General features: G+C 37.2%; 1 protein-coding gene across 6 annotated transcripts in view; it reads left to right on the forward strand.

The window, feature by feature from the left end:
* Positions 1-18,908, forward strand: part of LOC131071696 (nuclear pore complex protein NUP160) — a 253,665-nt gene that overhangs the window by 187,542 nt on the left and 47,215 nt on the right. For 4 of the 6 annotated variants that reach the window (XM_058007642.2, XM_058007639.2, XM_058007640.2 and 1 more), the window contains 6 exons: positions 1,350-1,418; positions 1,611-1,929; positions 2,232-2,360; positions 2,542-2,650; positions 2,745-2,813; positions 3,810-3,954. In XM_058007642.2, coding sequence (XP_057863625.2) covers positions 1,350-1,418; positions 1,611-1,929; positions 2,232-2,360; positions 2,542-2,650; positions 2,745-2,813; positions 3,810-3,954 — 840 coding nt within the window. The remainder of the gene's footprint in view (positions 1-1,349; positions 1,419-1,610; positions 1,930-2,231; positions 2,361-2,541; positions 2,651-2,744; positions 2,814-3,809; positions 3,955-18,908) is intronic. The other 2 variants (XR_009112579.2, XM_058007641.2) reach the window with 1 other exon arrangement.

Raw genomic sequence — 18,908 nt, forward strand, 5'->3', positions numbered from 1 at the left:
ATTGACATCGAAAAGTGTAATTTGTTTATCACTTATGTGCTTTTAGACTCAAAACATGGTATTGGACTTCCTGGGGTTTTGCCTTTAACACTTGGATTTCATTTTTTTGTGTGATTTTGACCTCTCAATATGATATTCATATTCTCTTCCTTTTGTAAACTCTAGATCACCCTCAAACATTTTGCCGACTCGAAAATACCTTCAAGTACCTTTCTCTTTGTTAATGCATGTTTCAGAAACCATGATGACCATTTCTATGCTTGGAAACCATGTTTGTGTTTCTGTGTTATCTTTATTTGATGTATTTGCCTTTCTTGACATGCATGAGATACTCTCATCATAGGCACTAGAAAAGTGTTAGTTGAATTAACTATGAGGATAACATTGGCAGTTAGAAGTGATAAAGACTCGGATTTTACTTATGAATTAGAAATGACCGAATGGTGACTTGCAACTTGACATAATATGGAAAATTTCGTATGGGTACAACATACGGACAACACCATATTTCAGTCATTGAAGATGTGCTCTATGGGGATCATACTAAAATAAGATAAAATGAGCTGACACAAGAAAGGGGCTAGAGTATTCCTCTACTAAATTAAACAACTCAAGCACTATGGAGTATGGACATGGTCGTAACCACCTCATAGATCGTCTTGAGTAGAACTAACCAGATTTTTAATGGGTTCATGGGTCAAGGAAGGAAGGTATCATTGTGTCTTGCAGCAGCTATGGAGAGCCTATGCCTGACTTCCTCTAATGGCTTTTCTCATTCAGTTCAGTCTTGAAAGTATAGCATAGATTTTCATTCATCCTGTAGATGTTTCTGGTTTTGAGTAGGTTGAGAGAAGACACGGTGACCCGTACTCCTATACCTAACTACATCAAAACCTACTGCATCTTTTCTCTTAAATTTAAAACTTCATTCAATTTTTCTTGAATTTTGAATGGCTGCTGAAACACCTATTAAGAATTAATATTTGAAGATGAGATATGCTGTTGTTGGCAGCTTATCTCAAAATGTATGTGAGGTGATTAGGTCTGTGTTACTGTTAACCACTAGCATGTTTCATTAAAAAGTAATTTTTTAAGTTTTTTTTGTTTAAATTTAATTTTATTTAAGTGGATTGCATTGGCATCCAAGTTTGGCTGTTTCTTTCTCATTATACAAATATGTGAAATATGTTTTTACAATTGGAAAATTGATACTTGCCCTTGCATGTATAAGCAATTTACATTTTCAAATTCTGTCAGTTGTGTTTACCATTTGGATGGACTTGGGCTTTTTGTTTAAATTATTAACTTTACATAGTTTAATTATTCCATTGTTTTTTTTCACATTTCAGATTCTTTGTGATCGTGAGCTACCTTTTGTTGGGCTTTTGGAAAGAGTAGAGAGAGAATTGGTTTGGAAGGTAATACTAATAAATAGCATGCTACTCACAGTTCCTGGGATTCATGATTACCAAACTTTGAGTTCCATGCTTTTGGGTTCTTAAGAATCCATTAAATTTTTTTCATGTCCATATTCAATTATTAGCTATTAGCTATAAGCTAAAGGGTATATATGATGACATTCTTTTAATTTAATGGTTTCTGTTTTGCAGGCAGAGTGCTCAGATATAACAGCAAAACCAAATCCTTACAAGCTTCTATATGCATTCCACACATATCGCCACAATTGGCGCAGAGCAGCTGGTTACATTTATAGGTATACAGTTCGCATGAAGGAGGAAGGTATATTGAGAGTGCACATGGAATTATCTTTTACATTGAATGAGAGATTGCAGGGGCTGAGTGCTGCTATTAATGCTTTGCACTTGGTTGATCCTGCATATGCTTGGATTGATTCTGTACAAGAGAGCTCTAATGGATTGGATCGGCATTCACCTACTAAAAGAGCACGCAAATATATTGATGTGACTTGTATGTATATAATATTTTCTTGCCTTCATGAATTAATGGGTATATTTATGTTTTATGTTTTATGTTTTCCATGTGCATAAATTCAAAGGATTCGTCAAGACCATTGAAACAGTCAGAATTAAAGGAGTTTCTGTAATTAGAGAGCATGCTGGGTATATGTTTGTGTGTAGGGATCAAATTTAACTGACTAATTATGTTCAACTGGTCGTTTAATGGACCTGTGTTTAGTGTACAAAGAATTTTAATTGATGAACCTGTTCGATATTTTGATTGAGAATGTAATTGTGTGAGTATTTTTACAGCTGTAATCACTGCTGATGAGACGGGAAAGCAAAATTATGCTATTGATATTGAACAACTGGAAAAAGAGTATGTGCTGACTTTGGCACATCTTGAACTTGCGGCTGCAAATGTCAAGCATTCTTCGTTAGGTTAGTTTTGATCCAATTTTATTTGCAAAGCAGGTTCTTTTGTTCCTTCCCTTGCACTTGATGAATTAGTCATTCTAGAATCTTTAAATTATTAGGACAGTTCATCTTTCACCTCCCATTAGTTCTGTGATCAGCCCTAAAGGTAAGTTAAAGTTAAATTTCTTTATTGTTCCCTGTGCAGGAGGAAATATACAACCAGCAGATCTGGTTTTGCTATTGATACAGTCAAACTTAAATGACATGGCATTTACAGTTATTTTCAAGTTTTGGAAGGATTCCTCATTAAAAAGGTCACATTTTCTAGTAATTTAAATATTGAGAAAACTCAATGAGTTCTGTTTTGTACTGAATTTTTTTATTTACTGATGATGCCTAATTTTGCAGGGAACTGGAAATGGTTTTTCAGATCATTGCTCAGAAATGCTGTGCAAGTAAATCCACCTCTTTATTATTGTAAGTAATAAAAATAGTTGTGCATGTTGATGTTGTTTTAAGCTAAGTTACTGATTCGGGTACAGGTACGGATACGGGTACGGGCATGGATTCGTGGGTATGGCAATTTCTTTTTTCCTGGGTATGGGTACAAGTTTGTCCATATATATATAATATAAACTATATCAGTGTATAACTATAAGAAGAGTGATACTTCTAAATCCATAATTGCCAATAAATGTCAATAAATATAAAATAATAGAATATTTTGGTACCTCATTCATAATTTATCAAGTCTTAAAATATCATTACACAATGAAAATTCAAATTATTATCAATTTTAATATTCATGTTCTTCATCACAAGCATCAAGGTCAATATCAACATTTGGTTCAATTTCATTTGAACCATAATCAATTGGATTGTCACTACCACTAGCTGTGTCAAGTGTAGAAGCTGGTTCAATTTCATTTTTCAAACATTTGACAAAATGCCCAATCATTAACAACACAAGGAAAGTGATTTCACAAAACATAAGAAAACAGCTGCTACACATGCATAATGTAAATCAACTGAATTCAATCTCAGTTTTGCTGATATAAAGTTTGCTAACCCCGTGTTCATATCTATAGCTCACAAATGCAAGTGAAATAATATTTAATTGCTTGCTTGCTGGCATATTCTGATAAAAAATGCTGTCACAAAGTTGTGAGACTGAAACTGAGGTTTTAATTTATGAAACTGTTCTTGGATATGGCCCTTGGTACTTCTTGGGTGCCTGGGTTCTTTGTGGTTCTTTGTGGGTCCTTCACAGAAGGACCCATAGAGAACCCATGCACCCAAGAAGAATCCAAGCCGTTCCTGAACCGTATCCGTACCTGATCAGTACCCATACTAGGACCCAGGCTAAAACAGAAAAACCTGGTATCTTAGGCTTTAAAGATAGCTAAAACTCAAGTTCTATAAATTTCCATCTTGCAACTCATCTTGATGAAACAATGTCTAATATTCCTGCAGGAGGGATTCACTTGCGAATGTTCTTCTTATACCTTCTTCAGCTAGGGAAGATGAAATTTCCATTGATCGGATGGGTAACAATGACTTTCAAACTACACGATATATAAATTCAAAGACTAAATGGAATATGCTTCAATTATATCTTGTAAGAAGTTTTTCTTTAGTTTAGTTATGGCTATAGTTTGCAACTTTTGTAATCTATTTTTTAATTGTGAGTTCCTATATAGCATCATTTGTCTCCAGAAATGCACAATTGTATCTGATTAATAAAATGATTAGATTTATTAGGATCTTGCTCATTGATATGGACTACATTGTTTTGGGTTTGCAATTTGTTGACTAACAATTCCAGCAAATAATTTGTTGCATTACATAAGACTTAATAATAGATACCTTTTAAGGATGTCAAATCAGGCAGAATAATATTTTAATAAATGTAATGTTGGTTTATATCAAGATTATCTTAGACAGTAAGGTTAAAAACTTAAAGATGTTACTAGAAAACCCATTCCAGCATATTTGCACCCATTCTTGCAAGTTGATTGTTCCTTAAATGAGTCTTGCTGATTCTAAATAACTTAGAGATGTATCTTTATTGATCCCCTAGGGTTAAAATGGTGTGACCTTTTCCAATCAATCCTTTTATGAAATGCTTAAATTCTTGAAATTCTGATTAGAGAAATCATGTAGTCAATTTTGTGGTTGATGGTGTTTCTAAGATATTTACTTCTGGAAAGGAAAACATACACACATATGAAGAAATGATCTGTGGTTCTTTTTGCTGACACTTTCATGGAGAGGTGATGGTAGAGATTCTTGGAGGATTTGCCCTGCGTTCTTATGATAGACATATTGCCTTCCAATTGAATTGGGCTGCTTGTTGTGCTTTGTTTTGACTCATTGTTGATATTTTGAATAGCTACAAATTCATTGCAACCTGAATAATGGCAAAAAATTAACTTGTGATTAGTTCTGTTAGACTGATGTCTAATTTATTAACACTAATTTTACCTATTTCTGGACTGATTATTGTTGAACACAAGATGCCACTGAGAGGGGGGGTGAATCAGTGGTTTCCAAACCTTTTCCCTTTTCTATCCTATGTGTGTATATCGGTTAACAAATCTAACATAAAGCAGACATACCGGTTAGATGGGAAGATAACACAAATGCCACCACACGTAAAAGGGATATCACATAACACCAGATGTACGAGGAAAACTCAAGATGGGAAAAACCTCGGTGAGAAATGCTGTTGGAGACTACTGCTCCAAACCAGTCTCACAATGAAAACCTCGGTTACAACATTTAGGGCACCAACCCCAGGAGTACCACTCCTGCTTTAGGGCACCAACCGAAGGAGCACCAACACCTGATTTTTGGGCACCAACCCAAGGAGCACCAACCCTTGCACTGAGCTCCAACTCAGTGATCTACAATAAACATATATCAAATACAAAAGTAATATCCTTGTTACAAAAGAACTTTGTAACACTTATGCAAATCTCTCCACCGGTTCTCCTCTCTTCAATTCTCTGCCGGTTCTATGCTCACCTTCTCACTGCTGCAACCTTATCTCCTGCTGCAACTCACTCTCTGCTGCACGCTTACCGGTTCAACCTCTTCTTCTTCTCTGCCGGTTTTGCTCTGTGTCGTTTCTCTTCTCTCTTTGTCACACTTTTACTGGCCACCACGGTCTTCTTCACTTAGTCAGATGTCTACTATTTGATTACTATCGGTTCTTATCTTACCGGTTTGACTCTGCACTGTTCTCAGGCTTGCCAGATCTCCTCAACTGCTTGCACTGTACTGCAACTCCTTCTCTGCCTTTTTGCAGGTTCTAGCACTACTGGTTTACACCATTGCAACTCACTTTGCAGTTTACCGGTTTCTCTGTCCTTGCCGGTTTTGCCTCTGCCAAAAGCTCACCGGCTGCACCTTCAACACTCAGTCTCTATGATCTTCAATGAAGTTTCTGATTGGTTGGCTCACTGTTGCTTTTTCACTCTCTATCCTTTATCATCTGACCTGTAGCATCATCAATCATCTTCAGTCATGAGTCGACATACTTATGCTTGAGTTTTCCCGCCATGAACGACATTCAAACTTCTAGCTCGCTAGGGTTTCTTCATCGACTCTGAGGCAGATCAAATCCAATTAGATCTCCGTCTAGAGATTGACCACCTGCAACGGATCAATCAGACTTCGCCAATCCTGCTGCGTTTAGAACACGTTTGCCCTATTTGGCAAACACGACACCTTCCTCGGTCTGCACTTGTCAAACACCTATGAAGCGATCACGCAGATAGCTTCACCTACCCTGATTAGCACCTGGACACTCGGCCTCAATCATGAAGTCAGTAAATCAGATCTTTGTCCTTTGATCAGTCTCGAGCCGCACCCTTCTGCTCTCGACCTGTGAAACATGCTATTGACATTAATGTTGACCAATCACCACCTATCTCATTGACAACACTTCACCGACCACAGTGAGCATGACATTATCTCCTACGTGTCATCATAGTCGGCATCCACCTCTGCTAAGTCTTCTTTGTCGGTCTAGACAAGATAACCGACCAACCACACAACCGAGTTCATCTACCAGTTTACGAACCCTACCGGTTATACCCTAATCGGTCTGTCTTCACCCTTGCACTTTGCTTCTCTTCCGGTGGAACACCTAATCCGGTTATCACTCTTGCCAACCAATCTCATGCACATCTTCAATATATGGGAGCCTTGCACCTCTGCACCTTGTCAACTTTATTGGTGGACATACTTACCGGTAACCACCTTGATGACACCATGTCATCAACCTTCAACAAACTTCATCTTCAATCCGGTTGCACTCTTTGTTTGCAACTGCTCAACCTTGCCTTCTTCATTATTTGACCGATTCTGCTATCAATTAGTTTGTCAAAGTGACAAACATATCCTTCCTTCTCTGTTCCAGCAACTCATCATGTCTACTCGACTGATCCGGTGCATATCTCTGATCTCATGCACCTAAGGCAACTTAGTATTTCACTGGTTGATCCGGTGTGAGCCTTCAATTACTTGTCTTTAATTATTCTGTCTTATCTCAGATAGAATGCTGCATTTCATGCATATTGGGAGATAAGCTCAGTATTACCACTTACCGGTTGGAGAGGATCCTTGTCATCTCATTCTGCTTCCGACATTGCATTGACATGCCTTAGCTGGCATTGCCCATATACATCTTTAATCAGGCACACATGATCCAATTGGACACACTCACTGTCGGTCATCTCTTCATTTGGTGACTGCAACATTATCCGGTGGGAGTCTTGCTGATTGACATCCAACAGCATACCAGTGGCCTGCACATACTTCACCTCCAGTGTTGATGTGATTTTTGTAACATTCCGTCTCTTCATTACAATCAACATCCCAACATCTTGCTCTCTTGTCGGTTGGCAACAATGCACTTCCAACAAAACACTTACCACTTTCTATACCATACCGGTCTCTAGTCCTTATGTCTTCAACACAAGCCAATACTAGCTTGTGTACCGGTGACTCCATTGAACACAGTGCAGGATGACACACTCTTCCTTACCAGTGACCTGCTATGCTAGTTGACATCAATGACACGATTTCTGGTATGCATCAATGACAACACTACTCATCAATCTCCCATACCGGTTGACATCAATGACAACACAATGCCAACAATTATGTCATAACTACTGTTAAGGAAGTGTTTAGTTTTCAAACAGTGGCCACATTGCATGAATTACATGAACTGAGAAACAAACGTATGTATGTAGAAAATAAACATATATCAGCATTGAAGTTTTTTGTGTAAATGTATTTGGGGTTAAGGTAGTATGCAGTTGCATGGATGGGTTAGTTGAGTTGATTGTTCTAGTTTTAATCAATAATGTTCTGAATGGATTCAAAATTTGTGCAATCTCCTTGGTGATACATTTTTATAACTTCCATAGCTTTGCCCATGACCTTATACAAGTACCACATTAGATTTTGCTCATTGTTCACCAAGTACAAAACTTTGATTTATGTCTTTGAAACCTACAAACAAATCCAAATAGCAAAAAAAATAAAAGCTAAAAAACTTGAACTATATGTTCAATGATAACTCAGTAATGAAACCAGATATAATCTTGATATACAAAGTCTGAATATAAATGAATATTTGTATGCTGAAATGGCTATGTATAGGATGATGTCTTAGATCCTTATTCAAGAATGTCGCTGTGCTTGAAATGTCTTTGGTTACATGCAATATAATTTCAAGTTCTGGTCTGCGATCAGAATTCTTCTCGCTGTTTCTAATGTCTTCTTCTGGCTTCTGCAATCTAGATGTTGTGTCTGATTATTCTACTCTTAACTCCTGCATATTTACCTTGTAATAGGTTGACAGATCCCCCTTATTACTTGGTATGAGAAAGTTCTGCTACTGCTGTCTGAAATAAATAAATAATACTTCTTCTTCAATGCCTTCCTCGAGACTTATGATTTCCCTTGAATATTTACCAAGGGGATTCGATGGGAGAAGTTGTGTCTTCTTTTCATAACTTTTGCAATCAGTGTTTGTCATCATGCCTCTTCTTTGAACTAATTTGTTTATACCTTAATTGCACATTTTGCTCTATTACTTATTTTAATCGAATAAGCATAAGACGATCTTTGAGAGGTGGAAGGTGTATGAGTTATTATTCTTAATGATGAACAGTGATCATTGAAGAATCATGATTTGTATGTTTTCCTTTATAATTACTAACCGCTGATGTGCTAAGGGAAATGTTTTACCCTCTACTGTGTGTCATATAAGGATAATTGTTACACCTTTGCTTGATTATCCGCCTTATGATCTGGTCCTTATCATGATGGCAGATCAGATGCTTACTTTTATTATGTTGATGCTAATGATCCCCAAAACCTGTCCACATGTCCCTGCGTCCCCCCATTAGGAAACTCCGTGGAACTATGCTAATAATCCAAAATATTTGAAACATTACAAAAATAATCTCTTTGTAGCCAATATCTAGCATGATGTTACAAGATCTGATTTTTGCAACAGTTTCTGCTATGCTACCTGTTGATGATGTTTTTACGCACTATGCAACACAGAATAAAATACTAAGTATTCTATCCTCTCTTGAACAAAGACTCCCAAATGCTAATCTGCGTGATCAAGTGGGACGACTCCAAGGTTCTCAAATGTCAGGTCTTGACGTGCTCTTGGATAGACTCAATTTTATGTAATGTGATATTGCTGGTTTCACAAGTTGGACTTATGTTGAATGCTTGAATGCTTGAATGATGTTGGAATGTGGGATTACACTTGATTAAAAAAAAAGAGAAAAAGGATAAGGGTTGAGGAAGTTATTTTAACTCTAAGAATGTAAGAGCAAAGGACAATCTTTGATGAAATTCAACTAAGTCTTGCTTTGACATACAACGAACATCTCCACAAGGCTAGTGCAATCTCTTAAGGATAGCTTTATGATTTTCAAATTATTTCCACAAGCATAGATACCATTAAGTTGATGCATATCAATGAAGGAATGAAAGTTAAGCTTAGCTAAGATGGATCCAGTTGACTACGCAAGGCACTTTACCATCAGCGAGGTGTTAGTAGTATGGATTTACGAATTTCACCATTAATCATAGACAAAGTTCTTTCATTCATCTAAACAACATGAAAATCAAATTGAGAAGTAGAGACCATGTGAATTGTTGAATCAACACATAGAATTCACCATATCTTCAATGAAGTTTACATGCTTCTTGCAACAATGTCTTGGCAACAATCTTTGCCTTCTCTTCCCACTCAAACTATTTGCTATTTGCTATTATCTACTCTTGAATTGCTACTATTGACTATTAACTTTACAAATGAAGAAGTGGAGCCTTATATAGTGCTCTCATTACAATCCAGTGGCTCAGATCGATTTGCAATCAATGGCCAAGATTTAAAGATAGAAACCATAATTAGGGTTTTTTACACCCATTGCAAAGCATTAAATGCTTGACCAATGACAATTACAATTGATGGGACACGTCGTCCCTAAAAAAATTCAACCAATTGATGGTGACGTTAGGTGCATCGAACTTTGTGCCCATGTGGTAATTATCCTTTTTTGATGGATGAGTCAGGTACATTGAATCTGGTCGCTTTTACTTAAAATGATATGATTGGATAAATGATGACTGGGCGCCACCTCATCTCGCTCTTTGTAACTCATCACAAATGTGTGAATGAATGTGGCATATCTCTTGATACTCAACATTATCCAAGCTCCTGATGTGATAATGACTTTGGTCAAGTCGATCCTCTAGCTTTGATTAACTCTTATGAAACCATCTCTTGTCTTGATCACTTGCATCCTTGAGCTTTCATCTGGCTATACTGACAATGATTCTTGGATTTCCGAAGGAAACTCAAGATTGTGAAAATTTCCACCCTTGAATGCTTGATGTTAATTGCTATCAGCTGCCTTGTATGAACTGGAGACTTGACATGACACAATGTCCTCCTCGATGAGAGTTTGTCATGCTCAAGTCATCTTGTACCAGTACTGGAACGAAACTATAGATTAACTAAAATGGACTGGCACTCAATTCTGGATGAAATTGTCATCTTCCAAGACTTCTAAACAATAATTTTGCTCCCAAAATCGATATTTGCCATATCACTGATGGTTGAAGGAAACAAAATTACTATCCTTTTGTCAAAATCATGGATCACATTCAATTGTCCTTACTATATTTCTGCATCAAATTGTTTTGCTGGAGTAATTTGCTGTCAGAATATCAGATCAGACGTCTGATCGCTGACCTAAGGAGTGGCTTTAACATAAAAAATCTCTGTCAAATGTATATCATTCTGAAGCAAAATGAAAATCGCCTTAATTTGCTGTCATTCAATGCTGCCACTTTAATTGAGAAATTCGCTTGCTGTGGTAAAGGTGATTGGTGATTTTAAAAGGTAACAAATTCATCTCGAACTAATCAAGTTTCAAATGAGATCGCAGGCTTTCATCACTTTATCAAATGATACTTGTCTCGAATTCATATTATCACCACCCCTTAAAGATGAATTTGCTGATAATAAGGTAATTCGCCTGACAAAATATGGGCAGATTCGATGACAAAAATCAAGTTTGCTGCCTTTATGAGGACTTCCAATCGATGTCAAATGTGAATCGCTGCATGTCAAAATCACATTTGCACAAAATCATCACTTGAATGTCGTCTTAATCTCTTGTCAATTTCGCTGTTGATTATACCTGTTCAAAATCAGAATCACTGTAGAAAGCAATAAGCAATATCGATGTTGTAGTGATCAAATGAAATGATCAACACAACTTATAATCGTCATCAAACATAATGCCTCATCACAGATTAGTTTAGCAATTATAATTAAATGCCTAGCAATTGGAATTGATTGCAACCATTTAATTTCATGGAATCATCATTTTCACTTTTCAAATGAAAGCACCTTATTACAAAAATCGTAATGTCTTTATGATGCATCGTTTTTAAATCATTAAATGTCTTAGAACGAACTCATGAACTCAAGACACCATACATTGAATGCATCATAGTTGACTCCTATGAAAAAGCTTCGAGTTTTGTATCTGAATTCCCAATTATCACCAATCGCCCAGCTTAGAACTTTAACACTTTTGATTCTTTTGATTTTGATCGAGCTGGCTTTATTGCTTTTAATGATCCTTATCAATCTTACAACACTATGGGTAGCGATTTTAAATGCTTCTGTTTGTGTGATAACTCTTATCAAATGTCTTTCATTTAAATCGCTCCTCTTACTATAGAATTTGCATCGAATGCAGCATAGAGATCATATCGTGGGAACTCAAGTGTTGAAGTGGCATCGTCAAATGTTCATATTTCACTCTTGCATTCATCTAATGATCTTGTTCTTCGTTCATTGGATTTACCAAATGACTTGCCTCGTTTGAGTTCAAGGCATAGCTCTCCTTTCTTCATCACATTCAAACTTCACTTGCTAAAAGATTGCTCAACTTGTTTGTAGATTATCAAAGTCAAAGACAAGGTGTTTTGGTCAAAGACAGGGTGTTCAAAGCAATGACAGGGTGTTCAAAGCCAAATTTTGTGATTTTTTGATTTTGAAGGTGATCAAAGATAAATCGTGGGCTGAGTTCATACTTATTAACCCAAAGGAAGTGCTGATGCCAATTTAGCCTCTATGCTGAAGTGGCGTTATCAATGCCTTAGAAACATTTTTTTTTGCTCCCTACCTGTTGTGACCATTTCACACATCGCCCCATTGCAAATGGGGACCCTTGCTTTTTTTGCTTTTTAGGGTTTGTTTTTTGGTCTTTTAGGGTTTTGTTAGTTAGCCTTTGCATTTTGAGTGCTGTCGGGGAGATCAATAGGATAGCAAGTCCGGCTTGAGTGAAGTCCTGATCCTGAAATTTGGCTAAGTCTGAAAGTCCTGATCCTGAAATTTGGCTAAGTCTGGAATGTCCTGATCCTGAAATTTGACCAAGTCTGGAAACTGAAAAACCTCAAAAAACTAGATTTTGCAATATAACTCCTGGAGGTCTGAAACCACTCTCAAACATCCTGAAAGTATATATGGAATATAACTTAAAATATATTCCATACTTGAATGTTATATTCCATTAAAATTGTCCTGATAGAGAGTTCGAAAAGTCAAATTTCGCTTCTGACCTTCACTGAGGATCCAGAGCGAAAAACGCTCCTGTCCCTCTCCAAGGGTCCAAGGCGAATCGCTCATGTCCCTCACCAAGGGTCCAGAGCGAAAAAGCTTAGTGGAGTCATTCCTGACCTTGTTTGGACAAATTGAGACATCAAAGGCATGATGGAAGACAAAATGAACGTGATAGAGCATCCAGACTTGATTAAGGACGATGAAATGATGGAGTATTTGTCTAGAAAGGTAAATTCGCTCCTGTCCCTCACCAAGGGACCAGAGCGATTTTATTCATATACACATTTTTAGACCTTGTTTGGACTCGAACTTTTATTCATGGCGTGTAAAGAGATGATATTTTCCTCAGCGAAGGAAATTTGAAGTGAAAAGTAAAAAGATTTGGCCCTGAGAGCAAAAATCGCTCCTGTCCCTCACTGAAGGACCCGAGCTTGAATTCCAATTTCGCATTATCCTTGCAAGATTTAAGTGGTTTCGCGATTTGAGGAGGTCAAGGGAAGTATGTTTTGCCCGTTGAATATAACTTAAGTACGCCACAATGAAGAAAATCGGCCTAAGTAACAAGTTCGCCCCTGTCCCTCTCCAAGGGACCAAGGCGACTGGCTAGGGCGCTCCTGTCCCTCTCCAAGGGACCAGAGCGATTTTCCCTCAAGACAAGATTCGGGCAAGAGAAAAACAAGTTTTACGTTTGAGGTGGGTGAAGGAAGATGCAATCGATCCGTTGAAGATAATTTTCGAAGCTAGCAAAGGACGAATTGGCTTGTAATTGCAAAAGTGCTCCCGTCCCTCACTGAAGGACCGGAGCTTGAATTTCAAATTTGCACTGTTCTTGCAGGATCAAGACAATTTTATGATTTGAAGAGACCAAGGAAAACATGATTTATCCATTGAATATAATTTGGAATGCTAACAAAGGACGGATAAGATTGGATTTGCAAAATAGCTCTTGTCCCTCACGAAGGGACCAGGGCGAAAATGCTTTAAAGTGCACTCATTTCAAAGATCGAATAAATTGAACTCGAAATTCTAAGTAAAAATGCCATCTTGGACGTCAAAAATGAGGTCTTGGACGTAAAAAACAAGAAGTGTGAGGTCTAGAATGAGATCGCTCCTGTCCCTCACCAAGGGACCAGAGCGATCTTGTTAATAGCCATTATTTTTCATGATTGGGCGCCAAATATCCTTCAAATTACATTAAATGCCAGATTCGATAAAACCTTGAAATATTTTTGGCATTTAATAAAAGCGCATGGTATTTAATAATTAATTTTGAGCCTAAAAAATCGAATTTTTTAATTATAAAGGCATTTAAAATTAATTATTATTATTTAAAAAAAAAATAAAAATAAAATTGGAGCGCTTGGGGTGTTATTTAATGTTTTTATCAAGTCGGCCTCTTCTTTTATTAATTTTTATTTATCTTTTGGCCTATTTTTCCAAGTCGGCCTATGGATAATGAAATGGTGAGCGCCTATATAAGAGAGGTGTGTTGAGCGATTTTAATCCATCATTCACTCATCATTTCAAATGCGATTTGGAAGGGCAAAGAGGAGGTGTGAAATCTAGCTAGTGGAGGGCGAAATTCATCTTGAAGGCTATTGGAGAGGCATATTTCTTGCTAGTTTGGAGGATAATTTCCAGATTTTTGAAGACATTTGGAGGATAATTTCCAGATTTTTGAAGACATTTGAAGGCGAATTTCCAGATTTTTGAAGAGGAAGATGGAGTTCTTTTCCAAGCTAAAGGAGGCACATTTTGCTAAAGGGAGTCTTTATCTACATTTTACCTAGCGAATTCTCCTATTTTTGCATCATTTTTTAGAATTAATTCCCAAGTGGAGGTATGGCGTAATCACCTTGGCACCATTTTTGAAGATTTAAATTTTGCTTTGAAAATCCTAAATTAGGAAATGATAACTCAAGATTTATCATGAAGTTTCCTAATTAAAATCTTGAATCTTCCTTTTAAAGTTTAATTTTTTCAAAGATATATTACTAATTTTGAAATGTTGTGTAGGTACCAAGATGGCGACTCCCAAGCTCGAAAGATCCACAAGTCGGAAGACTCTCCTCAAGGAAAATCAAGCCAGATCAAGGACGGTCAAGCAAGGACAAGGGCGACCTCCTCCAGCCTAGCATCGACAAGGACGACCTTCTTTGGACTAACGTCATCAAGGGCGACCTCTTCCAATCCAGCATTCCAAGGCGAGGTACATCATCATCCTGCAAATCAAGGACACAAGGAGTCAAAGCAAAGGGTTCGTTGAAGAAGTAGATAGTTCCAGATGAATTAATTAAAGCTAGCTTCTCAACAACATTAAGTTGAATATCTACCAAGTTACAAGTGTCAGACAAGGTGGCATCCCAGTCATCGCTCATCCAGTCGGATTGTTCCACCTCAGCATTTCCAGATTCAATGTACCTAACTCATGGAAGGTGGCACAAACTCCAATGTACCTACCCCAGCTATCGATTGGTGGAATTTTCTAGAAAGGACATGTGTCCAAGCAATAGAATTTTATCATTGGTCAAGCATTAAATGTTATGTAATGGTTGTAGCAAACCCTAATTAGGGTTTTCATTGTTGAATCTTGGCCATTGATCTCGAATTGATCTAAGCCATCGAATTGTATTGAGGGCACTATATAAGCCCTGGCATTTCATTTTGTAAAGGCAATAAATTAGAGAGAGAGTTAGAGTCAGTTAGTGAATAGAGAGTAGTTAGAAGGTGATTAGAATAGCAATTAGAGTAGAGTAGAGAGAGAAGGCAAAGATTGTTGCCAAGATGTTGTTGTAAAAGACTTGTAACTTCATTGAAGAAATGGTGAAATTTATGGGTCGATTCGACAATTTGCATGGTCTTTATACTTCTCATGTTTGATTTTATGATTAGATGAGTGGAAGAAATGTGCTTGATTGATGGTGAAATTCGTATATCCATACTACTAGCAGTTTGTTGATTGCAGACTTGCCTTGCGTAGTCAACTGGAATCATTCAGCTTAAGCTTAACTTCAATTGTCGCTTCTTCATTGATATGCATCAACCTGATGGTGTCTATGCCTGCAGTGATGATTTGAACATCATAAAGTTTTTCTTCGAAGATCGCACTAGCCTTGTGGAGATGGTACTACGATGTCAAAACAAGACCTAGTTAGAATTTCATCAAAGATCATTCATTGCTCTTACATTCTTAGTGTTAGGATTAGATCCTCTCCTCGCCCTCGTCTTTTTTCCTTTTTTCAAATCTAAGCTAGTGAAAATCCTGTGTTCCGGCAATATTCAAAGCAAATCAGAAGTTCAGGCATCAAATGTAAGTCCCCTTGTGATTCCAGCAAATCACATCATACCACAAAGAGCTTATCCACACGTAGAGACCCTACATAAAAGAACATTGGAGTCACCCTGATTGATCCTTTTTTGCGATATCTTCAGCAATCAGAGACTTTATTCAAGAGAGGATAAGGTACCCTTGGGTATTTTATTCTGTGTATGATTGTGTACAAATTATACGTCAACACTACCCTAAAGTTGGTGGGGTCCAAACAATACCATACACTCTACCTTAAAACCTTTTTAGATTTCCTTTGTAGCGTTTTGTGGGGCCAGCACTATTAATACCTTAAAAAAACTCTCTTTAGTCCCCACGTTAAGAGCTTGTGGGCCCATACAATGTCATGGTAGTAAAGAAGAGTCAAAGGCAAATGCAATGGCTTAAGAAAAACTTTTTTAAGTCTCCATGCTAAAATTTGTTGGCCCAAGCAGGTTATGTGGCAAGGCTGTGAAGAGGGAAAGTTAAGGTAATGCGTTTAAAAGGGGGTGTGTAGTGAAGAAAGGGGAGGAAATAGGATGTGGTAAATGGGAGATGTTACGGGGGTAAGGTGAAGGGAAAAGTAAGAATGGGAAGCAGGTATTGATGGAGTCGGTGGTAAGAAAAGGGAGTAAGAGGGGAAAGGAACACAGGGGGAGATTAGGAGCAGTGGGGTTATAAGGAATAAGGAAAGGTAAGGGTGTAAAGTGGGTGATGGGAGATTTGGAGGTATAAGGGATAGGCGAAGGGAAGGTGTTAGGACAAGGAAGTATAGATAGTGAGGCGTAGTGGATAGGTAGGTTAAGGGAGTAAGGGGTAATGAAAATGGGATGAGGGTGTGAGATATGGAATGTAGGTTAGAAGATGTAGGAAATGGTAGGTGGGAGTATAAGATAGGAGATAAATATGAAGTGGGGGTAATGGAATGTACTGTTTAAACTTAGTAGCTTCGGTAAGATAAATGATTGAATGAGAGACTTCATTTATCTCTCATTCAATCATCTATCTTATCGATATAACTACAAGCTAATGGTGGACTTCATGATTGAATAAATAAACTTGTTATAATCATCTTAATATGCATTCACTTTCCAAAACATCGGATTGCACAGTTCGACATTTGGACATCATTATCAAACATAATCAATCATGCTATGACCATATTACACATGCTGTGATTGTAATAAGAACATATCGGACTTATGATAACTATCATAGCTATCATATGATAGCATCGATTGATGTTATCATATGATAACTATAAATAGTTATCATATTAATCTCTCATCATACTGATTTGTTATCGGTTATTATATTAAATAGCATTTGACGTGACCCGATTTGTTATCGGTTGATTATATTAAATATCATTTGACGTGACCCGATAGTTATCGGTAAAACACTCTAATGAAGCAGTGCTTGTGCACCGATCAAGACATGTCTTGATCGGGCATGTCAAGAGACATGTCCGGTCAAGGCATGCCTTGATCGGTGGGCATTGCTTATAAGTATATGTCGTATGAAATGCTGTAGACACATAGAAATAAAATAATGTTATCTACAACAACCTGTAACATAAGAAGCAACAGTAAATATCAGTAAAAGAATATAAAAAATTATACAACTTTAGACTTGAACATAAATTTGAATAACATTTACATGGTATCAGAGCCACACTGATCGAACTTAAGGCATTCAAATTTGAGAAGTTCAAATCGAAGATATAAACATCATATTTTCCATGGCTAATGGTATTAGATTTGAGGACAGACTTGAAGGAGGCGATAATTTCTCAGCATGGAAGTTTAGAATTAAGATGATTCTAAAAGAAAATAATGTTGAATCATTAGTAAGAGTTGAATCTAAAGAACCAGAGAATGAGCTTGACAAATCGACATGGATTAAGGGACATGAAAAAGCCATGAAGATCATAGTCGATGGAGTGAAAAATCACATTATGTCAATAATAACAAAGCATGAGATTGCCTACCATATGTTCAAAGCACTCGGAAGTGCATTTGAGATAAACAACGCAAGTAGAACCCTGTCTCTAAAAAGGGAAATAAATCATATAAGTATGAACAAAGGGGAGTCAATCAATGCATACTTTATGAGGATATAAGCACTAAGGGATGAACTGGCAATGCTTGGATATGAGATCCAGAGCAAAGAGCTAACGCTCATTTCTCTAGATGGGTTGCCTAGTACATGGGAAACATTCATCGAAGGCATTAGTGCAAGGGCTAAATATCCGAAATTGGATAGGCTAAGAGCAGATTGTCTTCAAGAGGAGTCAAGGCTAAATAAGAAGGGGATCAAGCAAAAGAACATAGATGAAGATCTCCAAGTTCTAAATACTAACTCCAACAAGAAAAACAAGAAGAAACATTTCAAGAAGAGAAAGAACCGACATGAGAAAAGGTCATCTAAGAAAGACAACTCTCACATTCAGTGCTTTAGGTGTGATCAAACAACACGTTACATTTGCAAAAGTTAAAAGGGAAGACTATGACTCCGAGAAGCATGTATTCTACTCTGCCCTCTCCAGTCAAGTATCCAATAAATCTAACACTTGGATCAGTGACAGTGGGTCTTCAAGACACATCACTGGGTATACAGAATTATTGGATTCCATGTTAGAAGAAACTGATGAAGAAGTAACCATTGGTGATGACTCTGGACATCCAATGAAAGGCGTCGGTACATACACCATTAAGCTGAAGACATGCATGTCTCTCCAACTCACTGGAGTTCTATTCGTTCTTGGCATCAAGAGGAACTTATTCTCCATATTTGCACTTGAAGATGATGGGTACAGAATAACATTCATGAATGGTAAAGTTCTAGTATGGCCACAAAACTTTTCCATCAAGAAGGCTACAACCTTAGGACATAGAAAAGGCTATTTGTACAAGGTATGTACTGAATCTAACCTAGCCCTACTTCATGAGATTGCAGATTCTAATGAAATTTGGCATAGAAGATTAGGTCATTTAAACTTTCGTGCTTTATGTTCAATGGAAAAATTAGTAATTGGTTTGCCTAAGTTAAAACAATACCATTCTGGTACATGTAAGTGGTG

The sequence above is a fragment of the Cryptomeria japonica genome, chromosome 3 (assembly GCF_030272615.1).
Source record: "Cryptomeria japonica chromosome 3, Sugi_1.0, whole genome shotgun sequence".
In the NCBI taxonomy this organism is placed as follows: Eukaryota; Viridiplantae; Streptophyta; class Pinopsida; order Cupressales; family Cupressaceae; genus Cryptomeria; species Cryptomeria japonica.